Below are 21,846 nucleotides of genomic sequence, written 5' to 3' on the forward strand. Positions count from 1 at the left end.
TGAAAAGGGCTTATGTTTCACAAGTCAAGTCATTTGAGTGGCTTAAACTCCATCATTCATGAAAAACAAAAAATAAACTAAATACATTTCTACGGATGATGATGCAAAGCGACACAGAGAAATACATTTATGCATTTGCGCCTAAAGTGATAGAAAGTCTCCAATTTACGTTTACATTTTTGATTCCAGTGGAAGAAAATTAAGTCAAGGATTAATATTTCCCCCTGATGTCTCTGTGAGGGGAGGGGTGGGGGTGTGGGGGGGCATATATTGTGTTGGGTATATTGTGTTGGGTAAATACAGTATATTACACACAAATGTACATTTAAGAAAATATCTTATCGTATAAGTCCGCCTTACTCCGACATAACTTCTTTCACAGCCTTTTTTATATACAATATATTACACGTACTGATTCTGCGTACTATACATGACTTTTCATGAGGGAGAAGATGTGCGATTTAAGAGGAATCCTCTTCATCGGGCCGTCCACATTTCAGAATCTCCATACTTCTTCATTTAGGTTCACACAGTTGGCATATAATGAACCTTTTAGGCGTGTGAAATGTTTTTGTTGTTGTTGTTGTTGGATTTAATGTAAAACCATGATGTCTAAACAACAAATCAAGTCCTCACAGCGTCCTTTACCTGCTTTCATTCAACCCCACACCACCTTAGATAGTCACTGTGGCCCCCGCTCGTGGACCGAACGTGTCCCCAGTAACCCAGAGAGTTTTTGGGCTCAGACATTCAGACTTTTTGTCTTCCCGGTCGTCTGTTATGGAGGTGCAGTTCTTTTCAGTCTGCTGTGCGGATGGTGTTGTGGCAGTGCCACGCCGTGCGGGGGGGGGGGGGGGGGGGGGGGGGTGGGGTTGGGGGTGCTGTGTGGAGCATAGGTGCTGGGTGTAGGACTTCAGGTGGTGGGGGAGCAAGACGAGGAAGAAGAAGAAGAAGAAGAAGAAGAAGAAGAAGAAGAAGAAGAAGAGGGCGAGCAGGGCACGGGGCTTGGGCTGCGAGAGCGAACTGATTTGGGAGACGGGCTTGGACGACGGCTTCCGACCTCGGTTTCGTCCTCTTCTCTGCCCCCTCCTCTACCTTTTCCTCCTCCGCCTCCCCCTTTCCCTCCCCCGGCTCCGTGCCCCTCCAGTCCCTCAGAGTTCTCCAGCATTTCCTGGATGAGGGGAGGCATGGAGCCAGGTATCTCCATTTTCAGTGTGATCACTCGCTCCGCTCCTATGAAAGAAAAGAAATAAAAGGCAGAGAGAAGAAGTTCAGGATAAGAGATTATGTCGTTGTGTAGGTGGACCTGGGCTAAGTCCCAGGTCTGGGGTTTGAATATTCATTCTAAAAAAACCACAGAGGTTCGAATATATTAGAATATCTATTTTTTTGCGGATTATCAACTTCAACTTTATTTGTGTCCCTGAAGGGCGATTAGGTGTGCAGCAAGTAACAAACACATACAAGACACATGAATATGTACAAGTTCTACACACACTCCAACTGGAACACAACCGTAACTGTACAACGACAAGTAAATACCAGTACAAGGTGCATGGATTGCAGCGTCAAAGTAACCCACATAGGGTAGGAAAAAAAGTGCACATCAGCCTACAAAGTTGACCCAATACAATCAACAATGACCATCATCAACGCAACATCAGCATCCATTATATTACATCACCAACGCCTTTCATCAACGTTTCTGACATCCTCAACACGTAGTCAACAGACTAGAATATATAACCAACCAAGGAATAAAGAAAGAGGACGAAATGAGGTAGCCAAGAGATCAAAGGAGACTAAAGAAGACTAAAGAAGACTCCTCCCTCGACTACTATTCAAGAAGGAAATGGCTGCAGGTATAAAGGAGTACTTGTACCCGTTACTCCTTACAGATGGATCTTAGACGGGAGCCAGACGGCAAGGACTGAAATTCAGGGAATAAGGGGTGGGAACTGTCGGAGCGAATAGCATTAGCTTCCCTGACTACCTGACCATGGAACAGGTCTGATAATGTGCACTGTTGGACACCCAATATCTTGTTGCTCAGCATCACAACTCTGTTTAGTCTAGTTTTGGACTTGGTGTTCAGATTTCCAAACCAACAGAGAAGGGAGAAGGTCAGGACAGATTCAACAAAAGATCTGAGGGACATGGAGGGTCCCCCATGAGGGACTTGTCGACATGAAACTTGGACAGTTTCCTCAGGAAATACAGGCGCTGCTGCCATTTTTTCCATAACACTTCAGAGTGGAAAGTAAATTTAAAGGTCCCATGACATGGTGCTTTTTGGATGCTTTTATATAGACCTTAGTGGTCCCATAATACTGTATCTGAAGTCTCTTTTATATAGACCTTAGTGGTCCCCTAATACTGTATCTGAAGTCTCTTTTATATAGACCTTAGTGGTCCCCTAATACTGTATCTGAAGTCTCTTTTATATAGACCTTAGTGGTCCCCTAATACTGTATCTGAAGTCTCTTTTATATAGACCTTAGTGGTCCCCTAATACTGTATCTGAAGTCTCTTTTATATAGACCTTAGTGGTCCCCTAATAGGAGGGAAGGTTTTGGAGCGGTTTGTCAGCTGTTTTGATGCTATAAAGGCCTTCCTGGCTGAAAAAGGCCAAGACTATCCCGAACTGCAGGACGAGGAGTGGGTTGTGAAACTTATGTTTCTCAGGGACATTACGGGACACCTCAACGAGCTTAATCTACACCTGCAAGGTGCAGGGCAAACAGTTTTTTTTCAAGGGACATTGCCACCTCCACTTTCCGCTACTTCAGGCACTTAAGGGAGCTGTCCACGGAGCACAGCATCAGTGCCGCTGAAATATGCAAATACATCAGCGAACTTGAGTCGGAGTTTACAACACGATTTCGGGAATTTCAGAAGTATGGACCCATGTTCTCATTCTTGATTAAACCCGATAGCTTTGATGGACATGAACTGGATTTAGCTCTGATGGACTGGCTGGATATACAGGACGTGGAAATGCAGCTGATTGAGCTGAAGACTTCAACACTGTGGGCAACAAAGTTTGTTTTTTCATGTCAGATGTGGATGTTTTCATTGCAGCATTCTTGTATAGTGTTTGTTACACTTAATTCTCCCTTTGTGACATTTGCTGCCATGCAACCTTTTTTAAAATGAGCGAATATAATTGCAAGCAGTATGCAAAATGGGAACTGCATATAAATCTGTAAAAAAATACAAGTATTAAGAGTATTGCTGACAAGAGTAATGATTTCAATTAAGATGTGGATGTTTCATAAACATGGCAGCATTATTGTATAGTTCTCATATGTCTGTTACTCTTAATCCTCCTGTTTTGACATTTACTGCCATTATAACAGAGTGACATTTAAGATGATAAAAAACATTGGTGTAATGTTGGTAAGGTTAATGATTTCAACTCAGATGTGGATGTTTTCATAAGGAGGACAGCCTTGTATCATACTCCGAATATAATTACGTTATGTTTTTATTAAGGGAACTAGGCTAAATGTTATCAAATGTTGCTATGGAATAAAACTACAGATTCCCTGGATATTAAACTTTTGATGTAATGTCATAATTAAACTTAATGTTGACATAGCACACTAATAAACAAGAAATTTTGAAAAGGGCACTTCATATCAAAAAGGTTGCCGACCCCTGATATAGACCTTAGTGGTCCCCTAATACTGTATCTGAAGTCTCTTTTATATAGACCTTAGTGGTCCCCTAATACTGTATCTGAAGTCTCTTTTATATAGGCCTTAGTGGTCCCCTAATACTGTATCTGAAGTCTCTTTTATATAGGCCTTAGTGGTCCCCTAATACTGTATCTGAAGTCTCTTTTATATAGACCTTAGTGGTCCCCTAATACTGTATCTGAAGTCTCTTTTATATAGACCTTAGTGGTCCCCTAATACTGTATCTGAAGTCTCTTTTATATAGACCTTAGTGGTCCCCTAATACTGTATCTGAAGTCTCTTTTATATAGACCTTAGTGGTCCCCTAATACTGTATCTGAAGTCTCTTTTATATAGACCTAGGCCTTGACCAACTGCCACTTTGCTTGTTTGAAAGCCATGATGTCTCTCTCTCATGGGTGAGCCAAATTCTCTGGGCGGGAAAAGCAGAGAAAGGGGAGGTAACCTTTCTCCTTACGATGTCATAAAGGGAAGATTCCTGATTGGTCCATCTGAGCTTTCATTTTCTCAAAGGCAGAGCAGGATAGCCAGGGCTCCGTTTACACCTATCACCATTTCTAGCCACTGGTGGACCATAGACAGGCTGGGGGAACGCATATTAATGTTAAATAACCTCATAAAGTGAAATGTTCATGCCATGGGACCTTTAAGCTTGTTATCCACTATGGTCCCAAGGTATTTATAGGTTTCATCAGAGTCTACAGTCAGCCCCTTGATAATGGTATGTTGGTTGTTAGTGAGTTTGTGTCTAAAATCAATGCACATGTCCTTAGTTTTATGTACATTTAGGTGTACGAATGCATTGTCACACCAATCAAATTCAAATTCATCAACTACAGGACCGTGGTCATTTTCACTATCATGTAGCAGGCTGACTATCACAGAGTCTTCAGCGAACTTTAAAATAAGAAGACCTGTCGGTATAAAGAATATAGAGGAGAGGGGAAAGGACACAACCCTGGGGTGACCCAGTGGATGATATCAATTCCCCAGACGTGCATCCATTAACCCTCACTCTCTGAGTTCTGGATGTTAAAAAGGCAAGAATCCAGCCTGCAATGTTAACATCTAAGCTAAAATTATTGATAAGTTTATCAATTAAAACGTGGGGCTGGATCGTGTTAAAAGCTGACAAAAAGTCAACAGCTCTATATGCAAATTGAAGAGGGTCAAGTAGATGTGCAGTCTTGGTAATGATATCTCTTTTTAATCCGTTTTTTGAAGGACTTTCATTACAAGAGAAGTCAGGGCCACAGGTCTGAAATCATTAAGAACTTTAGGATGGCTGTTTTTGGCCACAGGGATGACTATCGACTGCTTCCAACTCTTTGGCACCCTGTGTAGGTTAAGTGACAGCTGGAAGATATGGTTAAAGATGGGGGCCAGTTGTTCTGCACAGGAGGAAAGCAGTCGGCTACTTATACAATAACCGCTTTCCGATCGGAGGGATTTTTGCAGTTCCTTGAACATAACGTTCCTAGAAGCCTTTTTTTCTCGTGTTCCGACTGGACCAATTTGGGTTTTTTTTAATTCCTCTGGCCACAGTTCCTGTAACTCTTTCAGCTCCTACTTCAGGGCGGGGTCTTTTCCCTTTTCCGCATAGTGGTGGTTAGATAGCTCTGATTATAATAACAAAAGGTCTGTTCCTATGGCCACTTGGCTAGTGTGAATTCCAATGGCAAAAAAAACGGTTTTGGGGGAGAGTAGTTAGTAGAACTGTTTAGAAGTGGACTGTTCCTATAACTACGTTCCTTTAACAAAGAGGCTAATCAGGACCTGGGCTTTTCCTAGCTTTAGAGTGTTTAAACGGTTTGGCCGCAGAGAGAACATCAAAGGGAATAGATCCCGAACTGGATATTGTGTTTTTCAAATGTACAATTTCACTATTAAATCAAGGCAATCAAAACCTGAGATAAAACTTTATTAAACTCCTGTGCCAATTGATTGTCAGAATTACAACCATCAATTTTCATCAATCATTTTTGCCTTTGCACTCTGAGCCTACAATAGTTTTTAAACCATTCTAGGCAGACCCCAGCCTATTGTTAGCAAGATCTCTTTCCAGCTTCTCCTTGTAATTCTGTTTCAACAGCCCATTTCACCCCCTGATCTCTTTTTTTTTATGCCTGTTCAACTCGGTAAGGTTACCCTCTCGAAATGCCCTTCTTTTCAAATTGAACAGGGTTGTCAGAGATTTTAACGCCCATGGCTTGCTGTTAGGAAATACCTTCACAGTCTTTTTTTGGAATCGCACAGTCTTGACAAAAAGACACATAGCTGCTGATGACGTCGGTCAGCTCGTCGATGTCACTGCGAGATTCCTTAAACGTGTCCCAGTCTGTGCAGTCAAAGCATCCCTGTAGACTCGGGGCAGAATCCTCAGTCCAGGTGCTGATCTGTCTTGTGGTGATATTACCCCTCCTGACCCCTCCGATATACTGGTAAGCGCTGCACACAACTGTGATCAGCCCTGCCCAGCGGGGGAAGGGGGAGGGACTCGAATGCTCCTTTGACAGAACCATAACACGTGTCAAGAATCGTATTATGCCTGGTTGAGCAAGGTGACGTTTTGGTAGAAATTCTTGTGAGTTTTTTTTTTTTTTTTTTTCAATTAACAGTGATTGAAGTCACCAAGCACCGGCATGGGCGCATCTGGAGGTATGGATTGCAGCCTCGGGGGTTACTTTAAGTCCAGACTCCGAGGCTTCCTCCTCATAAGCTCTCGGGTGAATGTACACAACGGTGACAAATATCTGTGGGAATTCCCGGGGGAGGTAGTGTGGGCGTAGAGGCACAGACAGCAGCTCAACATGTTTAGTGCACTTAATCTCTCTCTGACGACGACCATCTATCATTAACATACAGACACACACCCCCGCCCTGTGATTTTCCAGTGAGACCGGGCATCACGGTCAAGGCGGATCGGCTCGCCGAATCCACCAATGGACATTTCCGCAATCAAATTTCTATCTGTAAGCCAAGTTTCAGTAAATGCCGACAAACATGAGTTTCTGAATTTGTGTTGAAAGCGAACATGGGCTCGAAGTTCATCAAGTTTGTTTGGAATCGATTGTGCATAAGCGAGGATGATGGATGGATGGTAGAGGAGAGAGAGAGAGTGTCTTGCCTCCGTAGTCTCTGAAGTACGCCACCGCTTCTGCCCCGCTTCCTTGTTTTATGTGGCGGAGCATTGTTAAGAGCTGGAGACCATAAGAAAGGCAGAACGCCAACCACAGTATAAAGCGCACTGTAAGCTCCGTGGTTTTGCAAACATAGAAGACGGTCAGAATTAGATCTTATCCAATTCCACCTTGTCGATCGGTCCAGATCCACTGTATTCAAGTCGAGTTTAGTAGAACATCATAGACAAACACTGATACAAACGTAGTTGCTGCCGGTCGCTGCACGAGCATGCGCCCCTCTTATGTCGATAAGAGGGCAAACCAATACAACAGGAGACAGAACTACTTGTGTAACATCAGTCCTCTCTCTCCCTCTCTTTCTCTGGAGTGTGCAGGAGACAGGACAGGATTACATCGCCAATCACAGAGCCATTTGTAATATGGTCATAGACAACTGAGTCTTTTGCTGTTCCATGAATTTGAATGTGGCCCGAGGAGCCTGGGATTGATCCGCCCACCTCGTGGGTATGGGGCAACCATTCTTCCTCCGAGCCACAGGCCACCCAATAGGAAACCCTGAATTTCAAAGCACCCTCACTAAAAAGTCGAGCAACCCCATAGCACCAGCAAAAGAAAATCTCTAGTGCCGGCACTGCACCCAAGTAAAATCGCCAGCCACCACTTGTGTGTGTGTGTGTGCGTGTGTATGTGTATGCATGTGTGTCTCACCCTTCACACTGATGCTCCTGAGGTCAGTAATCTTCATCAGTATCTTGGGGAACATACAGGGTTTATCAGGCCTCCTCCTCCTCACATAGATCTAAGCACACACAAAGACATGGGGGAAAAGAATTTGTTTATATTTATGTATATAATATAAATCAGCTATTATTATCGTGACGTTCCCTCTGCAATGTTATTAACCACTGATGCTTGAGAGAACGGATACCGATTTGTTTCCGTCACACCACACTCTGCTCCTTAGGTTATGTTTTTCGTTGCGGTATTGATTCATTGTTTCCTGTTTTTATTTGATGTACTCCCCTATCCTCTGGTTTCAAATCACTTCACTTCCTGCCCTTGTATGATTGTCTGCCCCGCCCTAGTTTCACCTGTCCCTCATTATCCTTCCCTCCCTAGTGTATTTAGTGTGTGGCTGTGTTCCAATAGTCCTTTTTGGGTGGGAAGGTCCCTAACTGAGTGAAGTGACCCGGAAGTATTCAAGCGGCCGCCATGATAGGAGCTGGTCGAATTCTCTGAATGATAAGGAAAGGTGTTTCACTGCTTCCTTTATTATCTCATTTAGCATAGGATACACTGGACCAGCCTTTACTAAAGGAAAGGAGAAGAATGCCATCACACAATTCCTTGCGGCAGCAATATTTAAAAAGGGACACACAATTTGGTTGTTCATAATCAGCGTATTAACCCACAAAACAGAGGCCTGTCATTCAAGAAAACAAGATATGAGACGTTTTTTTACATGTTTGAAACGTAATAATGATGATAGGTTCAGTATGTGCAGTAAGTCATTTGTAGGCCTAACATGTTACGCCAATCTTGCATAGATATATTTTCATTTTCATTTTCATCATGGTTATTGGGATTCATGCGGGTAAATATGAGTGGACAGGAGGGTGAGCGTGAGCAACCATTCTCAATGTGACAACCTATTTGTTTCACTTTTGTGACTGGTAACCTATCTTTTTTTTATTATTTCAATTCCAGCCTTTGTAATAATAATAAAATTGATAATCTTCATTTGTATGGTACCCTTCATACAAGCAATACAGCTGATTGCTTTACAGTAAGGAAATTACATGCACTTAGTGCTTCACATGAAAATAGGCTAGACACAGGATGAACATAGAAACAGGGATTGAATGCCATAATTAATGCAAAATCTTTCACTGAGTTGTCCACGTTCATAAAGTGTGCATGAAAAAACATGCAAGCTAAAGTTATCCATGGTGTTCCGCAAGGCTCTGTGCTTAGACCAATTATGTTTACCTTATACAGCAAATGCTTCCTCTAGGCAATATTATTAGGAAACACTTTATCAACTTTCACTGTTATGTTATGATACCCAATTATATCTATCGATCAAGCAATGTGAAACTAATTAGTTGCCGTTGCCCTGGACTCCAGCACCACTATAAGGAATCTCAGAGTAATCTTTGATCAGGATATATCCTTTAAAGCCCACAAACAAATTAAGTGCATCCTGTCTCAAAACGATGCAGAAAAACTAGTCCATGCATTAGTTACTTTGAGGCTGGACTATTGTAATTCCTTACAATCAGGCTGCCCCGATTAAGTCCCTTAATACTGTCCATTTGATTCAGAATGCTGCAGCACGTGTTCTCACAGGAACTAGGAAAAAAGATCATAATTCTCCCGTATTAGCTTCTCTACACTGTACAATCCAGAATTGAATTTAAAATCTCTTAATGGTCAGGCCCTATCATATCTTGAAGAACTCATAGTACCCTATTGCCCCACTAAAACACTGCACTCCCAGAATGTAAGGTTACTTCTGGTTCCTAGAGTCTCCAAAAGCAGAATGGGAGCAATGGGAGTCCTTGTGCTCTTTCGCCTTATAGATTTCTCTGGATCGTGGTTGCAACTGGTGCCGAGGTCCTGCTTAACGCCCAGCACTGCTACAACTATTATAACTAGTCATAGTTCTATGATCTTTACTGTTATAATAATAGCCACTGTTAATCATGTAATTCTCTTATACCCACTGCTATAACTGTCTGAGGTTTAGGCCTGTTAAAAGGAGGTTTTACCTTGCCACTTTTGCACCAAATGCTTGCTCTTAGGAGGGAATTGCTGGGTTTCTGTAAATTATAGTGTGTGGTCTAGACCTACTCTATCTGTAAAGTGTTCTCAGATAACGTCTGTTATGATTTGACACTAATATTGAACTGAATTGTATTCCTCTTTGCTACAGAGTTCCATTGTTGTCCAACCACTACTAAAAACACATCAATGAGCGCACTTTTGCACTGGGTGACATGCACACTGTAGTTTATTTTGACTCAATCCCACATACACCATCCCGCTGCCCCAAATGCTCACTAGAGCATCAAATGTGTAGTAATCTGACCCTGACAAATGTACCAAACAATAGCACAATTCAATCATGTTTGAGAGGGTTTGCAGAAATAAAAATAAAAGTGACCAGATGTATTACTGAGCCTTTTTAAGACCTGTATAATGAACTATACATTTTCAAAGACACCTTTAGTTACAACAAATAGGCTTTGTGCTGAGCGACACAGACATGGTAGGGAAGTCAAAAAGAAAAAATGATGGAACCGGACTAACATTTGTTAGTTATCACGCCTGCTGTTGTAAAGGTTTTTTTATGGTGCTGTATTGCTCACTGTAGATTAATGAGTTAGCGGTACCGAAAGGTCATACAGTCGTGATTAATGTTTGACTCAGACAGAAAAGAGTGTTTTCCCACACATAGACTAATGTGTTTTTTTTTTAAACGCTACTTAAAACACATTAAGCTGCATTACCTTTCCCTGCTCTCCTCCGTCTCTTGGTCACTTGCGTCTCGCTCACATACACACACACACACAGCTCCTCCCACTGTGCACACAGCGTATGTCTCCATAAAGGAGAGAAGACGGCTGGCGAAATTCACAAGTTCACGAAAGGTTGGTATCTATCTCGTGTACACAATCACACATTAAAAAGTGCTATAAAAATATTTTATATTCTGAATACAATGTTGTCAGTGTGTTAATGCTGGAGTCCCGACCCGACTCTTAGCAAACATGCGATTGTGCCCGCTTTAGAAAGTTAACTAGTTCGTTGTTTGCTGTAAAATGCAGTTGGGTTGTCGAAGTCAAAACACTTTATACACTATATAATTTGCTTTCTGTATAAGTAGTACATGTTTTTGTATTGTAACTGAAGGACGTCTTCTTCTGGAATAAAAATTCAATACTATTCTGTTACTAACAATAGTACTATAACAATAAGTAGGTGTCAAACCTTCAAGGCTTCAAGCATCGGCTCCTGAAGAACATCCACCTTCTCTGACTCCTCCAGATCCTGACGATCTACACACACACACACACACACACACACACACACACATTTACAGTAAGTAGCCAACCAAGAACATTAGTCTGTACAGCCCTACGATACACATCATCTCTATGTGAATGCGGGACTCAAGAAGGCACAAATAATATCTGTCCTTACACATTTCTTCCACCACAAACACTAACACTAAAGCAACTCTAAATTCTTTAATGATTTTCTTTTATTGATCATTTCATTTTGATATTCCCTGAGAAATCGTGTGCAGTACCTCCACAGAGGAGGCAGATGGCGCTGAGTAATCCCGTCTCTGCGTCGTCCATCTCCAGCGGAAGCAGCTGGTTGGCAAAGGAGAACACCAGGTCCGTGAGGGGTCCGAACCCGGCGTTGTGCATCTGGGTGCGGTTCAGAGTCAAACCGTCGGAGAAGGTCATGGTGTCCTGGTCTGGGGTGTAGCGGGTGCAGATCCTTAGAATCTAAGAAAAGGGGATACGTTGGCCGAAAGCAGAAAGAAAACAACATCTTTTTATACACAACTTTCAGCCGTACTGCAACTGTGTACTTCCAAATGTGGAGGATTTGTCTTTGTTGAGGAATCGTTTCGTGTTACTTGCTCTTACGGTGTGTTTATGTGCGACAAAAGTGATGAACTCACCAGTATGTCGAGGCAGGCGGATTTGAGCAGGGTGATCTGGTCAGCAATGGTTAACGTTGTGAAACCAGGGAGATGCTTGGCGAACTCCACTGTCTTAATGATGCATTTGGTGGACAATTCGCTGAACTTGTCCCAAAGACTGACATCCAGAGGTACACGGTGCTCCGAGCTATTGCTCTGCAGTTTGGGGTCAGGTAAAGAATAAAAAAAAAAAAAAAAAAAAAGCAGAGACATTTTTTTCAAAAAAGCTGAAGAAAACCCATTCAGAGCATTGGCTTTACCAGTATGTTCGATTTGTTTTTTTTAGGTGTGAGTTATTAAGAATATTTCCATCTGCTTTTAAAAAAAATTAAAATAAGCTTGTTGGTGTTGGTGTGTGTACCGTGGTGTATTTCCCCAGCTGACAGAGGGAGGGAAATGTGTCCATATGGGCCCGGCGGACTCGTTCAATCATCTGCTCTGTGTCGGCTGACAGGACGTAGATCTCTGTCTCTCCCTGCCTCTTCTCCTCCTTCTTCTTCTTCATTCTGTCATTTCGCACCACTGATGGTGGGGGTAAAGATTGGAAGATTTAGCTCAGAGGTTTATGCAGCAGCTCGCATTGACATCTTAAATCGAGGACAACGAGGCTGCTCTTTCAAAGTTCAAATGTCACAGCTTCCAACTGGCCTGTACTTTGTTGTAAATCCTAGGGTGGCACTGAAAGATATTGGCATTTACCTAGTTTAGAGCCTGGCATACTGTATATACACTACCGGTCAAAAGTTTGGGGTAACATAGAAATTTCCCTTCCACTCCATTACAGACAGAAGACCATCTGAGATCAGTTGTATTGTTTTTTTTAATCAGGGCAGCAGTTTTCAGATTACATTATGTGCTTACATAACTGCAAAAGGGTTGTCGACTGTTGTAGAAAGAAGTGGCTGATCTTTAATGTAATATCTACATTGCCCATTATCAGCAACCATTCATCCAATGGTCCAAAGGCACATTCTGTTTACTAATCTGATATCCTTTTAAAAGGCTAGCTGAGAAAACACTGGAGAACCCTTTTGCAATTATGTAAACACATAATGTAATCTGAAAACTGCTGCCCTCTGGAGAACCCCTTTAAGATTTGAAAAAGCAGGTGTTACAGTGTTGCAAGACCCTGGTTCTTCTAAGTTAATGGTGGTGGTTTTGTGAGGCGTGTATCAACTGCGAAAGGCCACCAGAGGGAGACAAATATGGAGGTTAAAACACATCACCGTGCTGCCTGAGAGGAGCACTGAGCTTGAGCCGTATTGCATCTCCTGCTTGAAGTATAGAAATCACTTATTGCGCTGTGCTCTGCTTTATTATTGCTATGACTGAAAAGCAATTTAAAACATTAACAAAAATTAACCCTTTGCAGAAAAGTGCCTTTCGAAGCTCACCCTTTTCCACACTTTGCTCTAGTGGCCGACCAATATGGATTTTTCCATGGCCGATGCTGATGTTTAGAGAGCGGGGCGGCAGGTGGCCGATATATAATGCCCATTTCATGAGATACAAAATTGCTGAATTTAAATTAATATTTATTTTGTACTGTTATTGTGTGCATTGTCTATATATAGGCTGCATTAAGTTGTGGGCCCTAACTTGCAGTATAGTTTTGAAAAATGCAAAGGAAAGCCAATTTTCAAAACATTCCGTTGTTGTTTGGGCGGCCCTTTAAAGGCTTCACACTTACACTTTCTTACTTACCTTTCCACAAGCATACCAAATAACAAATCCGATAAATGTTTTACTGGTCGGGAGTAGGAATGGGGCCTGGTGACGCCCATACAATAATTTATCGAGCCCTGTAAGCTAGTTTAGCTGGTTTAAGGCAGTCATTTTTTTGGCTTCATGAGCGCAGGCATCGGGCGATGCCGATCATCTCAAAATGGCATTAATCGGCCCAATGAATCGGTCAATCAGTTCTTTACTCCACACTCAGAATGGCACTGCATCTACATACTGTACTCACACTCCTTGGACATGCCAACCTCGAGGCATTTCTGCAGTCGACAGGACTGACACCGGTTCCTCGTCACCTTGTTTATGACACAGACTTTGTCTCTGTGACACGTGTACACCATGTTCTTCTGGATGCTCCTCCGAAAGAAGCCCTGACACAGAAGAAATGGAGGCAATGACCGAAAATACAGAAGCAGGGGAACAGAGTACAGCACAGCATTGTGAACAATTGGAGGTGCTGTGGCTTTAACCTCCAGTAGAGACAGGGGACCACCTTGTATTGTATTAGGACCAAAGCTGCACTATCAGCTAATATCATCACAAACGGTCTAGCGTGTGGCTGTATTTCATTCTTAAGGATTCCAGCAGCAGGACGTACAACAGCCCGCAGCTAAAGACACAGTGTAGACTCGCTCCACTTTGAAACCCCCGTGACCGTTGCCTTGGTCAGAGTTGTCGGAAAAACAAGACTGGCGGGACCTAATGGCACGTTCAATTGCACCTCGCACCACCGGCATCGTTTTAAAAGTATGGTTTCAGCACTGGTATCAAAAAAAACCCCCAAAAAACCCCTAATGATCACTACTGAAAACACCGGAGGAGCGTGCTATTTATTGTTGATGGTCAGCTGGTAGCAGGTCAGTGCATGCGTCAGGGCATTAACTTGACGACAGGCACACAAAAACCCACACGCAAATATTAATTGCATACACAGATTAGTCGTATGTGCGTGTGTATGTGTGCATGCGCGTGCCTGTGTATAGGATTAGATGAAGCAAAGAGGCTTACAGTTCTAAGAGAGGTGCAAAGGTTGTGACCTCCTCGCTTACACATTATGCAATCACTCAGTAGTCTCACGTAGCTATTTTTCATTCGGGGGATTTCTAGCTGTGGCCTGCATCTGTCCACATGCACGGCCCAGTTAGCCAGAATGAGTGCTGTGTGTCGTGTTGGTGGAAGTTGAGCTCGCTCATACGTTTAGCTGCCTACCTTGCAGCCCTCACAGGCACTGACTCCATAGTGGTATCCTGAAGATTTGTCCTGACATACAAAGCAGGGCTTGTAGATGCGCGGTGGAGGCGGAGGTGATGGGGGGCTGGGGACAAGCAGGTCCTCCCCTGAACTCGTGCTCTCAGTCTCTATAGCTGCGTGAGGAGACAGAGGGAGGAAAAAGCAGGGTGAGTTACATTTAGTCATACGGCAATGATAGTGCATTTCTATTAATATTATTATATTAATTAGGCAGGGGGTCTGAGGGTCCTTCCCCAAAGAAATGTTGACCTTCAAACCATTTTAGTTTTCCTGCATTATGATACATTTGTAAACACCAATTTATGGTGCAAATTAGGGGTGACTCTTAGCAAACAAGCGATTTAGAAAGTTAACTAGGCGCAAGTTTGCGATAAAATGCAGTTGGGTTGTCGAGGTCAAAACACTATACGCAACACTGTATAGTAAATAAATATCTAAATGTAACTTGCCGAAATCTGCCAACCAGCATCTCTGAAGCTCGCTGTAATTAACAAGTTATATCTTATCTGTTTAATACGTACAAAAACACAGGGTTAACACGGCACGTTGTGGTTTTACAGGGACTTATGTGCCGGATGATTTGTATGATGTGCAGTCTCCCAAATTTTAGAGCAGATAGTGTGCTGTTTTTACCATTACATGGTACCTGCTCGACTCGCCTCGACTCTCCTTTTTTGGTTTTTCCATTATGAAAAAAAGTCCCTGGTACCTGCCAACAGGTACATTTTTTTAGTATCACCGACGAGGTTCCAAGCGAGCTGAGGCCAAAAGGTGACGTGAAAATCTGCAGACTGCCGATTGGTCGGGGAGAATCGTCACTAATCACTGCGTCATCATTGCTAGCGACAGACGAACCCGCCTTTTTTTCAAATAGTTTCGCCAGCGGCGGGTTTTTTTTTTTTTTTACGCAATGGGGCATAATAAGCTGTAAAGCATGTGCAATGTGTGCTTTTTATGACACATTTGTCTAACCATTGTAATGACAACCTTCTTAGATCGTTTCACATTTGTTTTGAATGTAACAATGCATGCTTGGTGAAAAATAAGAGAAAGTACTTGTGCTATTTAAACTGGCGATCTATGAGGACGGCATGATTCTGGTCAAAATAAGGATCCTGCTTTTTTTCCCACTCAGAATAGAGATCATACTTTCTCCTACAATTCTCAGGACAACCTAAAATATTATTGCAAATCCACATTGTCTTTATGCAGACACACGCCATGATTCATTATTACAGGTAAAGGACACACTCCCCACTAATATAAATCATTTATTTTCAAATAAAGAAAATGGTTGTAGAGAGGCCTGAAAGGGTCTATTCTGACATGGGTTTTTACAGCTGGGTAAACCAAGAGTTAAGAGTCGTATTTGTTAAAATAATGTAACATTTATTTCACTTCATTTCGGCCAGGTGCCGTTTCTTTTGCCATTACTGTATTGTGTATGTTGTTTGTAATTCCTACGATGTTGGCATAATGTGTCACTAAACTCTAATCCCATCCAAACTCTAAACTCGTAATCACACATTGCCTCGGTGAGGTGAAAATGTGGCTCTGCACAGGGAATTTGTTTCCATGGGCACGGTAAAATCAACTTCAAGTGGTTGGATTATACCCTTTTTTTTTTTTTTTTTATGTTGACTTTCAAATGTTCTGTCGTTTTCTTTTGTCCAGCTGCTCGTGTCAGTTCAGGCAACAGTGGAGGAGTCCGCTGCACACCAGCAGCTCTTGTAGTAAGTAAACCGTAACATCCATCCGCTCCTAATTCTGCATCGGGGCTCATTTTTGTCAAACTGGCTGTTATTTTTGCTCAGAGGCCTGGCAAAGACAGACCGTGACCCATTTTTAAGGTCCCGACCCCTTCAGATTAAGATACCAGGAGCAGCCACAACTTCTCTGCTTCTCCCTCTTTCACTCTGTCTCCTTTAACCTCTAACCGACACACACACACACACACACACACACACACACACACACACACACCCACACCCACACCCACACACACATCCCCCCTGCTTCAGTAGCCATACCAGACATTCCACTTTGGAGGAGATTTGACTCCCCTCTACTGGCCTGCTCTGTTTACATTGAGAGAGGGAGAGAGACACACACACAGGGAAATTAAGTCCCTGCTCCTCCTCTTTAGCCATACCATCCCTCCATCTTCCCCTCTCTTCATCTCTCCAATATTTGTCTTTGCTCTTCTCACTGACACGCCAGCCAACAGTTCCCTTCAGCGCTCTCTGACCTCTTTTAAACTTCTCTTTGTCCCTCGGCCTCTAACTCACGGTGCCTCTTGCACTCGTTTTCATCTCTGTTTTTGGTAATCTCTTCCTATTGCTGCCCACTTCTGCTTCTGCTTCAGCGTGCGGGACATGACGCACTCGGAAGCATGTGCAAACCAAAATGTACAGCTTTTCGCTGTAGGTTTCTTGGAAAGACGTTCTTTGAACGTTAAACTGAGCAACGAGGTATTTCACAGACGGAATGCCGGGTGTCCTCATCTTTGTTACTCACGTTTTAATAGTTAATGCATAATAAGTTGATCTCATCAGGATCGTCATATTGTGTACACCTACAGTTACTGGATTACTTATTGTTTTTGACAAACTCCCAGATGTGAAGTAAAGTTTTTGGTGCAATTACAAGTCTAGACATTCATGAGACAGCTCTTAAATAATAACTGTGTCCTAAAGTCAGAGAAATATACTATGCAGCTACAATAAATACATTTAACTCAAATATGCAAATGACCACATCTGACCAGCGTTTAGTCTCATCAATTAACAAGAGAACGAATGCTGTTAGTTTTGGTGATCTGTTGACTTTTCCTCTAGTGCAAAGGGTAACACGTTAACAAGGGAAGGGCGATATGGAGAAAATCAAATATCACAACATTTTTGACCAAATACATCGATATCAATACCGATATTGTAGTGATGACTATTGGTGCTTTCACAAAATATTTACACAATGAGATCTTTGATGAATAATCATCAGTAATGTGGATATATTAACTAAGTGGGTAAAGGCAAATAATAGAACAGCTAGAACAGTCTGGTAAGTTCACTTACGCCATATTACAATATCCAAAATCTAAGACAATATATCTAGTCTCATATCACAATATCGATATAATATAATAACAGCTCTAACTTTAAGATAAAGGGTTTTCTGAAAAGAAGAAGAAGAAAAAAAAAGTTGCTTGTTTTTCCAAAACACGAATGCAAAATGTTAAAAAATAACAATTAGACTCAACCCTGACTCAAATTTTGGTCTGGCCACAGCACCTCATCTACATCACAAGTTCACATCACATGTTCTCCCTGACTAAACGGAGGGGAAAGAATCTTCTGTGGAGTGATGACGGATCCATCCCCCCGAAAAAGCCCCTTTCACAACTTCGCCACATGCGTCATCCATTGCCTGGAGGAGAGGCATGCGTGCGAGGGAATGGGCTGTCACACACCTTCCGTGAATATGGTGGGTGTGGAAGTATGGAACAAATCATTTTTCGGTGGACGATGAAGTAGTTAGTGGACCAGAGCGGCCCGGTGGAAACTCACGTTGTCCCCGAATGACAACGTACACAGCAGCTAGGGGTGGGGGAAAAAAAAAATAAAAAATCGATACAGCATAGTAACGCAATATTTTCCGTGGCAATACTGCATCGATACACAGACGCCAAGTATCGATCTTTTATTATACATGTGTCTGTCTGCTTGACAATCCCATTTTGCAGCAACAGAATTGAAGTGAGATGAACAAACAGAGAAATGTAGATAAAACAGATGATGACAACATTTCCTTTTGGGGACATTTTGAAATTGGGAAAAAAAAGGTAATAAATTGCGATAAACAACAGAATATTGCAATATGTTTAAAATCACAATAATATCGTATCGTGACACAAGTATCGTGATGATATCGTATTGCGAGACCTCTGGTGATTCCCACCCCTAACAGAAGCAATTTTCAACATAAAAAAAATGTGATATCATGATGCATCACTGCCTCAATATTATTATGTATCGCTACAGGGTTTTCATCAACAACATTCAAGTCGTCACCCCTTTTTATTTGATCCGCGCTCAAAAAAAGACACTTCCTGAATGAAGCAGAGTCTGAACACAGCAAACGGACAAAAGGCAAAAACAAAAAAAGCAGTGACCGGAAAATCAGCAAGCAACATCAGTAGGCAATAATCGATTATGGTCTGTCAGTGCATCGATGCGGAATCGTCCAATCTCAGCACCCCTAACAACTGCAGGGACCAGGCCCTCTGCCTTGTATTTCATTCTTATTCCGCTGTGTGCGGGGAATTTCCGGGCATCAACCATAGTCTTTGGGCCCCCACGTGGGTGTAACCCCCAGCCGATAACAGCGCGCGGGGTCCGCAGGGCCGTTCACATTGCTGTGTGTTTGTGCTGCGTCTATTTGACTGCCTAATTTTGGCAATATTTCGGATGTAAACCCAACGCTAGTAAGGGAGCCTGATAACGTTAACGAGGCAATCTTTAAAGCGTAATCTCTGCCGGCCGCCTTGCTGCCGAAGCGCGGTGCAACCCTCCCACAGAAGACCGGCTCGGCAGTGGAAGCTCGACCAGGAGAGGCCAGATATCAAATAAGTGCTCTACAGACATTGAGCGCCATCGAAAAATATCTTTATTAACCGGTGGGAACATTTCCTCACCGTGACATCCCTACATGACACAGCTGCCTTACATTTGTCAAGGGGGAGTCACTTGTTCAGGGCAGAAAATCTAATGTAAATACCAACAACACATTATTTACATACATTAATACTAAGCTTGGGCTTTACCCTGGCCTGGTTAAAGCCTTTCGACATCTGGGGCATCCTTGCTCCAGGGCCGAGCGCGGCCAATCTGTGTCCCCGGGTCAGTTTAGTTAAAATCCAATAGGGATCCAAATCTGATGTAAAATGCTGTTAAATGGGCTCCCCAGGCGGCCCTGGCTTGATGCCAGCAAACACTTCCTGAATAGAGAGCATGCTCTATCAGCCTAGAGACCGGCCTCTAATCACAATACTGAATTCTTCTCCCGAGAGATAACAAGACGTAGCTCTAAGCTCTTAGACGTGGTTTTTTGTTGACGTGCTATTAAGCCTCACTGACATCCATTATCACTGCTAATGATTTTCTCCTGGTGAGAATCCAAAAACTAACTAACTACAACTAATAAGCACATTCCAGTCTAGTACCATTCCTGGACAAACTGCTCTGACTAGCCCTTGCCCCACATTCACCCTTTGGTGGTATATGTCATTTTATCACAATATTTATATATATTAAGCTATAGTATGGCCATAGTAGAACATATTGGGGAAGTCCAATTGACTTGAAAATCCGATATTGCAAAAAAGGCAGTGATTGCTCATCGATTTGCTCACACTGGCCTAATGTAACAAGAGATGTTAAAGGGATAGCTACCACGGTATTTACGTAATGGAAAAATCTCTGTTGACAAATTTTGCCTTCTGGTATATGTTAGTGATACTGCCCAGCCCTACCTTTAAACTTTCTCAATTTCCTGTAGCAGCATCATGTGCAGAAACGATATTCGCTCAAGAGCTAAAAACGATTAATCGATTCCATTTGAGAATTAACGGCTTTTTCTTGGTCTTATATCATAGTAAATTGAAAGTTTTGGGCGGCAAAACAAGACATTTGAAGACTTACCGTTGTGCACTAGGATTGTGCGATGAGAGCTGTCCCGTTTTCTGATGTTTTACACACCAAACAACCAAATAATCCAAATTAACACACAAAAAAACATCTGCAGATTAATAGATAATAAAAATAATTGTTTGCAGCCCGACCAACATTTTTGAGGCGGATACTGATTTAGAATGTATAGATGTAGTTCAAATTTTGTTATATTGTTAATTTTTGAAAGTTTTTTTCAAAAATTAAAAAGTCTTAACATGAATCCATCATATTATTAGCAAATGTAAACCCCACTTCTTACTGGCCTATAGGTAAGGTAGTCACTAAGGCCACCCATGGATACAGTTCATCCTAAGGATTTACTGTGCCACAAAACATTTTAATAGTTTAGGATTCTATGCAAAAAAAGCTTTAGGCCGCCCTACTTTTAATATGCAACTTCATTTTTTTTACAATATATGTAGTAGGGGGTCCATGCTCTGTCTCTCTTTAAGTTGAGGGGTCCTTGGCTTAAAAAACTTTGAAGACCCCTGCATTACATGGTTGAAAAATCAAATCAAAGCCAATTCCGTGTTGCTTACTGGCAGTCATAAAGGCAGACATACTGTGTATGCCCATACTAGGGTTGGGACGGTGTTAAAGTTTTCCAACCGGTTTGATATGAAGCCAACATCCGACCGGTATAAGGAATTTTACAACTAGGTGTCGCACTCGACTCAGCAGCCGCTCCCAGAGTGGAACATAATGAGACTGAGCGAGCCCATGAATGAAAGCGTGACGGTAATACACCTCTAAACTGGTTTGCCAAGCACCAATAAACACTAAATAAGAAGAAGAAGCACAGAGTGAAAGCTGCAACCCAATCAGCAGACTATGTCAATGTATTTTGGCTCACCTCTTTTGTTGGTTTCAAATCCGAAATGTTTGCCATATTGCAGCAGTTTCAGTTTTCTTTGACTGGTGTGCAGAAAGCAAGCGTGTCTGACGTGTTTTTTACCTGCATGTCTCATGCAAAAGATACGCTCTCATTTAAAATCCATGCGGCTGTCTGCACCGGGTCCACACAGGCTTGGCCACTAATCTCGGCCACTCAATTCAATGCTTAACGCTGCCCTCTCTTGTCTCATAACCCCCCAAAAAAACACATACAATTTCTAGTTAACACACACAATGTGCGCCATGCACATCTCCCCCCCTCCCAACTCCACTGAAATTTGATCTCCTTCATGTTGCCGGCCTTTGCTCAGCAGACAATCGTGCGCGGCCTCACAGACCCTAGTGGCTCCATTAGTCCGTTTATATACTAAACACAATATTATGTTAATTTATGTTGTAGGAGCCATTTTCTAGAGTCAAGTGTATGTAGGACGCCAAATGTCCAGTAGGTGTAGTAGTTGGTTATAACTAATTCAATACAAGTTTACTGTACACGTTCCTGATGAAGGCTACTTTTTAAGTTGCCATAACGTGTCTTAAAAGGACAATTCCGGCGCAAAAATGAACCTAGGGGTTATGTGCACCGAGTCGACTGTTCTCTGGGATATGTTTTCATGCTAATCGAATGTGTCTCTAGCTTGAAACATGCTAGCGCAAACCGCTGATTA

General features: G+C 42.4%; 1 protein-coding gene across 1 annotated transcript in view; it reads right to left on the reverse strand.

The window, feature by feature from the left end:
* Positions 1-874: 874 nt before the first annotated feature.
* LOC114569992 (retinoic acid receptor alpha-B) overlaps positions 875-21,846 on the reverse strand; it is a 29,005-nt gene continuing 8,033 nt past the window's right edge. The window contains exons 2-9 of the mRNA XM_028600181.1: positions 14,514-14,668; positions 13,534-13,675; positions 11,926-12,086; positions 11,544-11,720; positions 11,160-11,364; positions 10,838-10,905; positions 7,553-7,643; positions 875-1,233 (exon numbers count right to left, since the gene is read on the reverse strand). Of these exons, the coding sequence (XP_028455982.1) occupies positions 914-1,233; positions 7,553-7,643; positions 10,838-10,905; positions 11,160-11,364; positions 11,544-11,720; positions 11,926-12,086; positions 13,534-13,675; positions 14,514-14,668 (1,319 nt within the window). The 3' untranslated portion in view covers positions 875-913. The remainder of the gene's footprint in view (positions 1,234-7,552; positions 7,644-10,837; positions 10,906-11,159; positions 11,365-11,543; positions 11,721-11,925; positions 12,087-13,533; positions 13,676-14,513; positions 14,669-21,846) is intronic.

This window comes from Perca flavescens, chromosome 15, assembly GCF_004354835.1.
Source record: "Perca flavescens isolate YP-PL-M2 chromosome 15, PFLA_1.0, whole genome shotgun sequence".
NCBI lineage: Eukaryota > Metazoa > Chordata > Actinopteri > Perciformes > Percidae > Perca > Perca flavescens.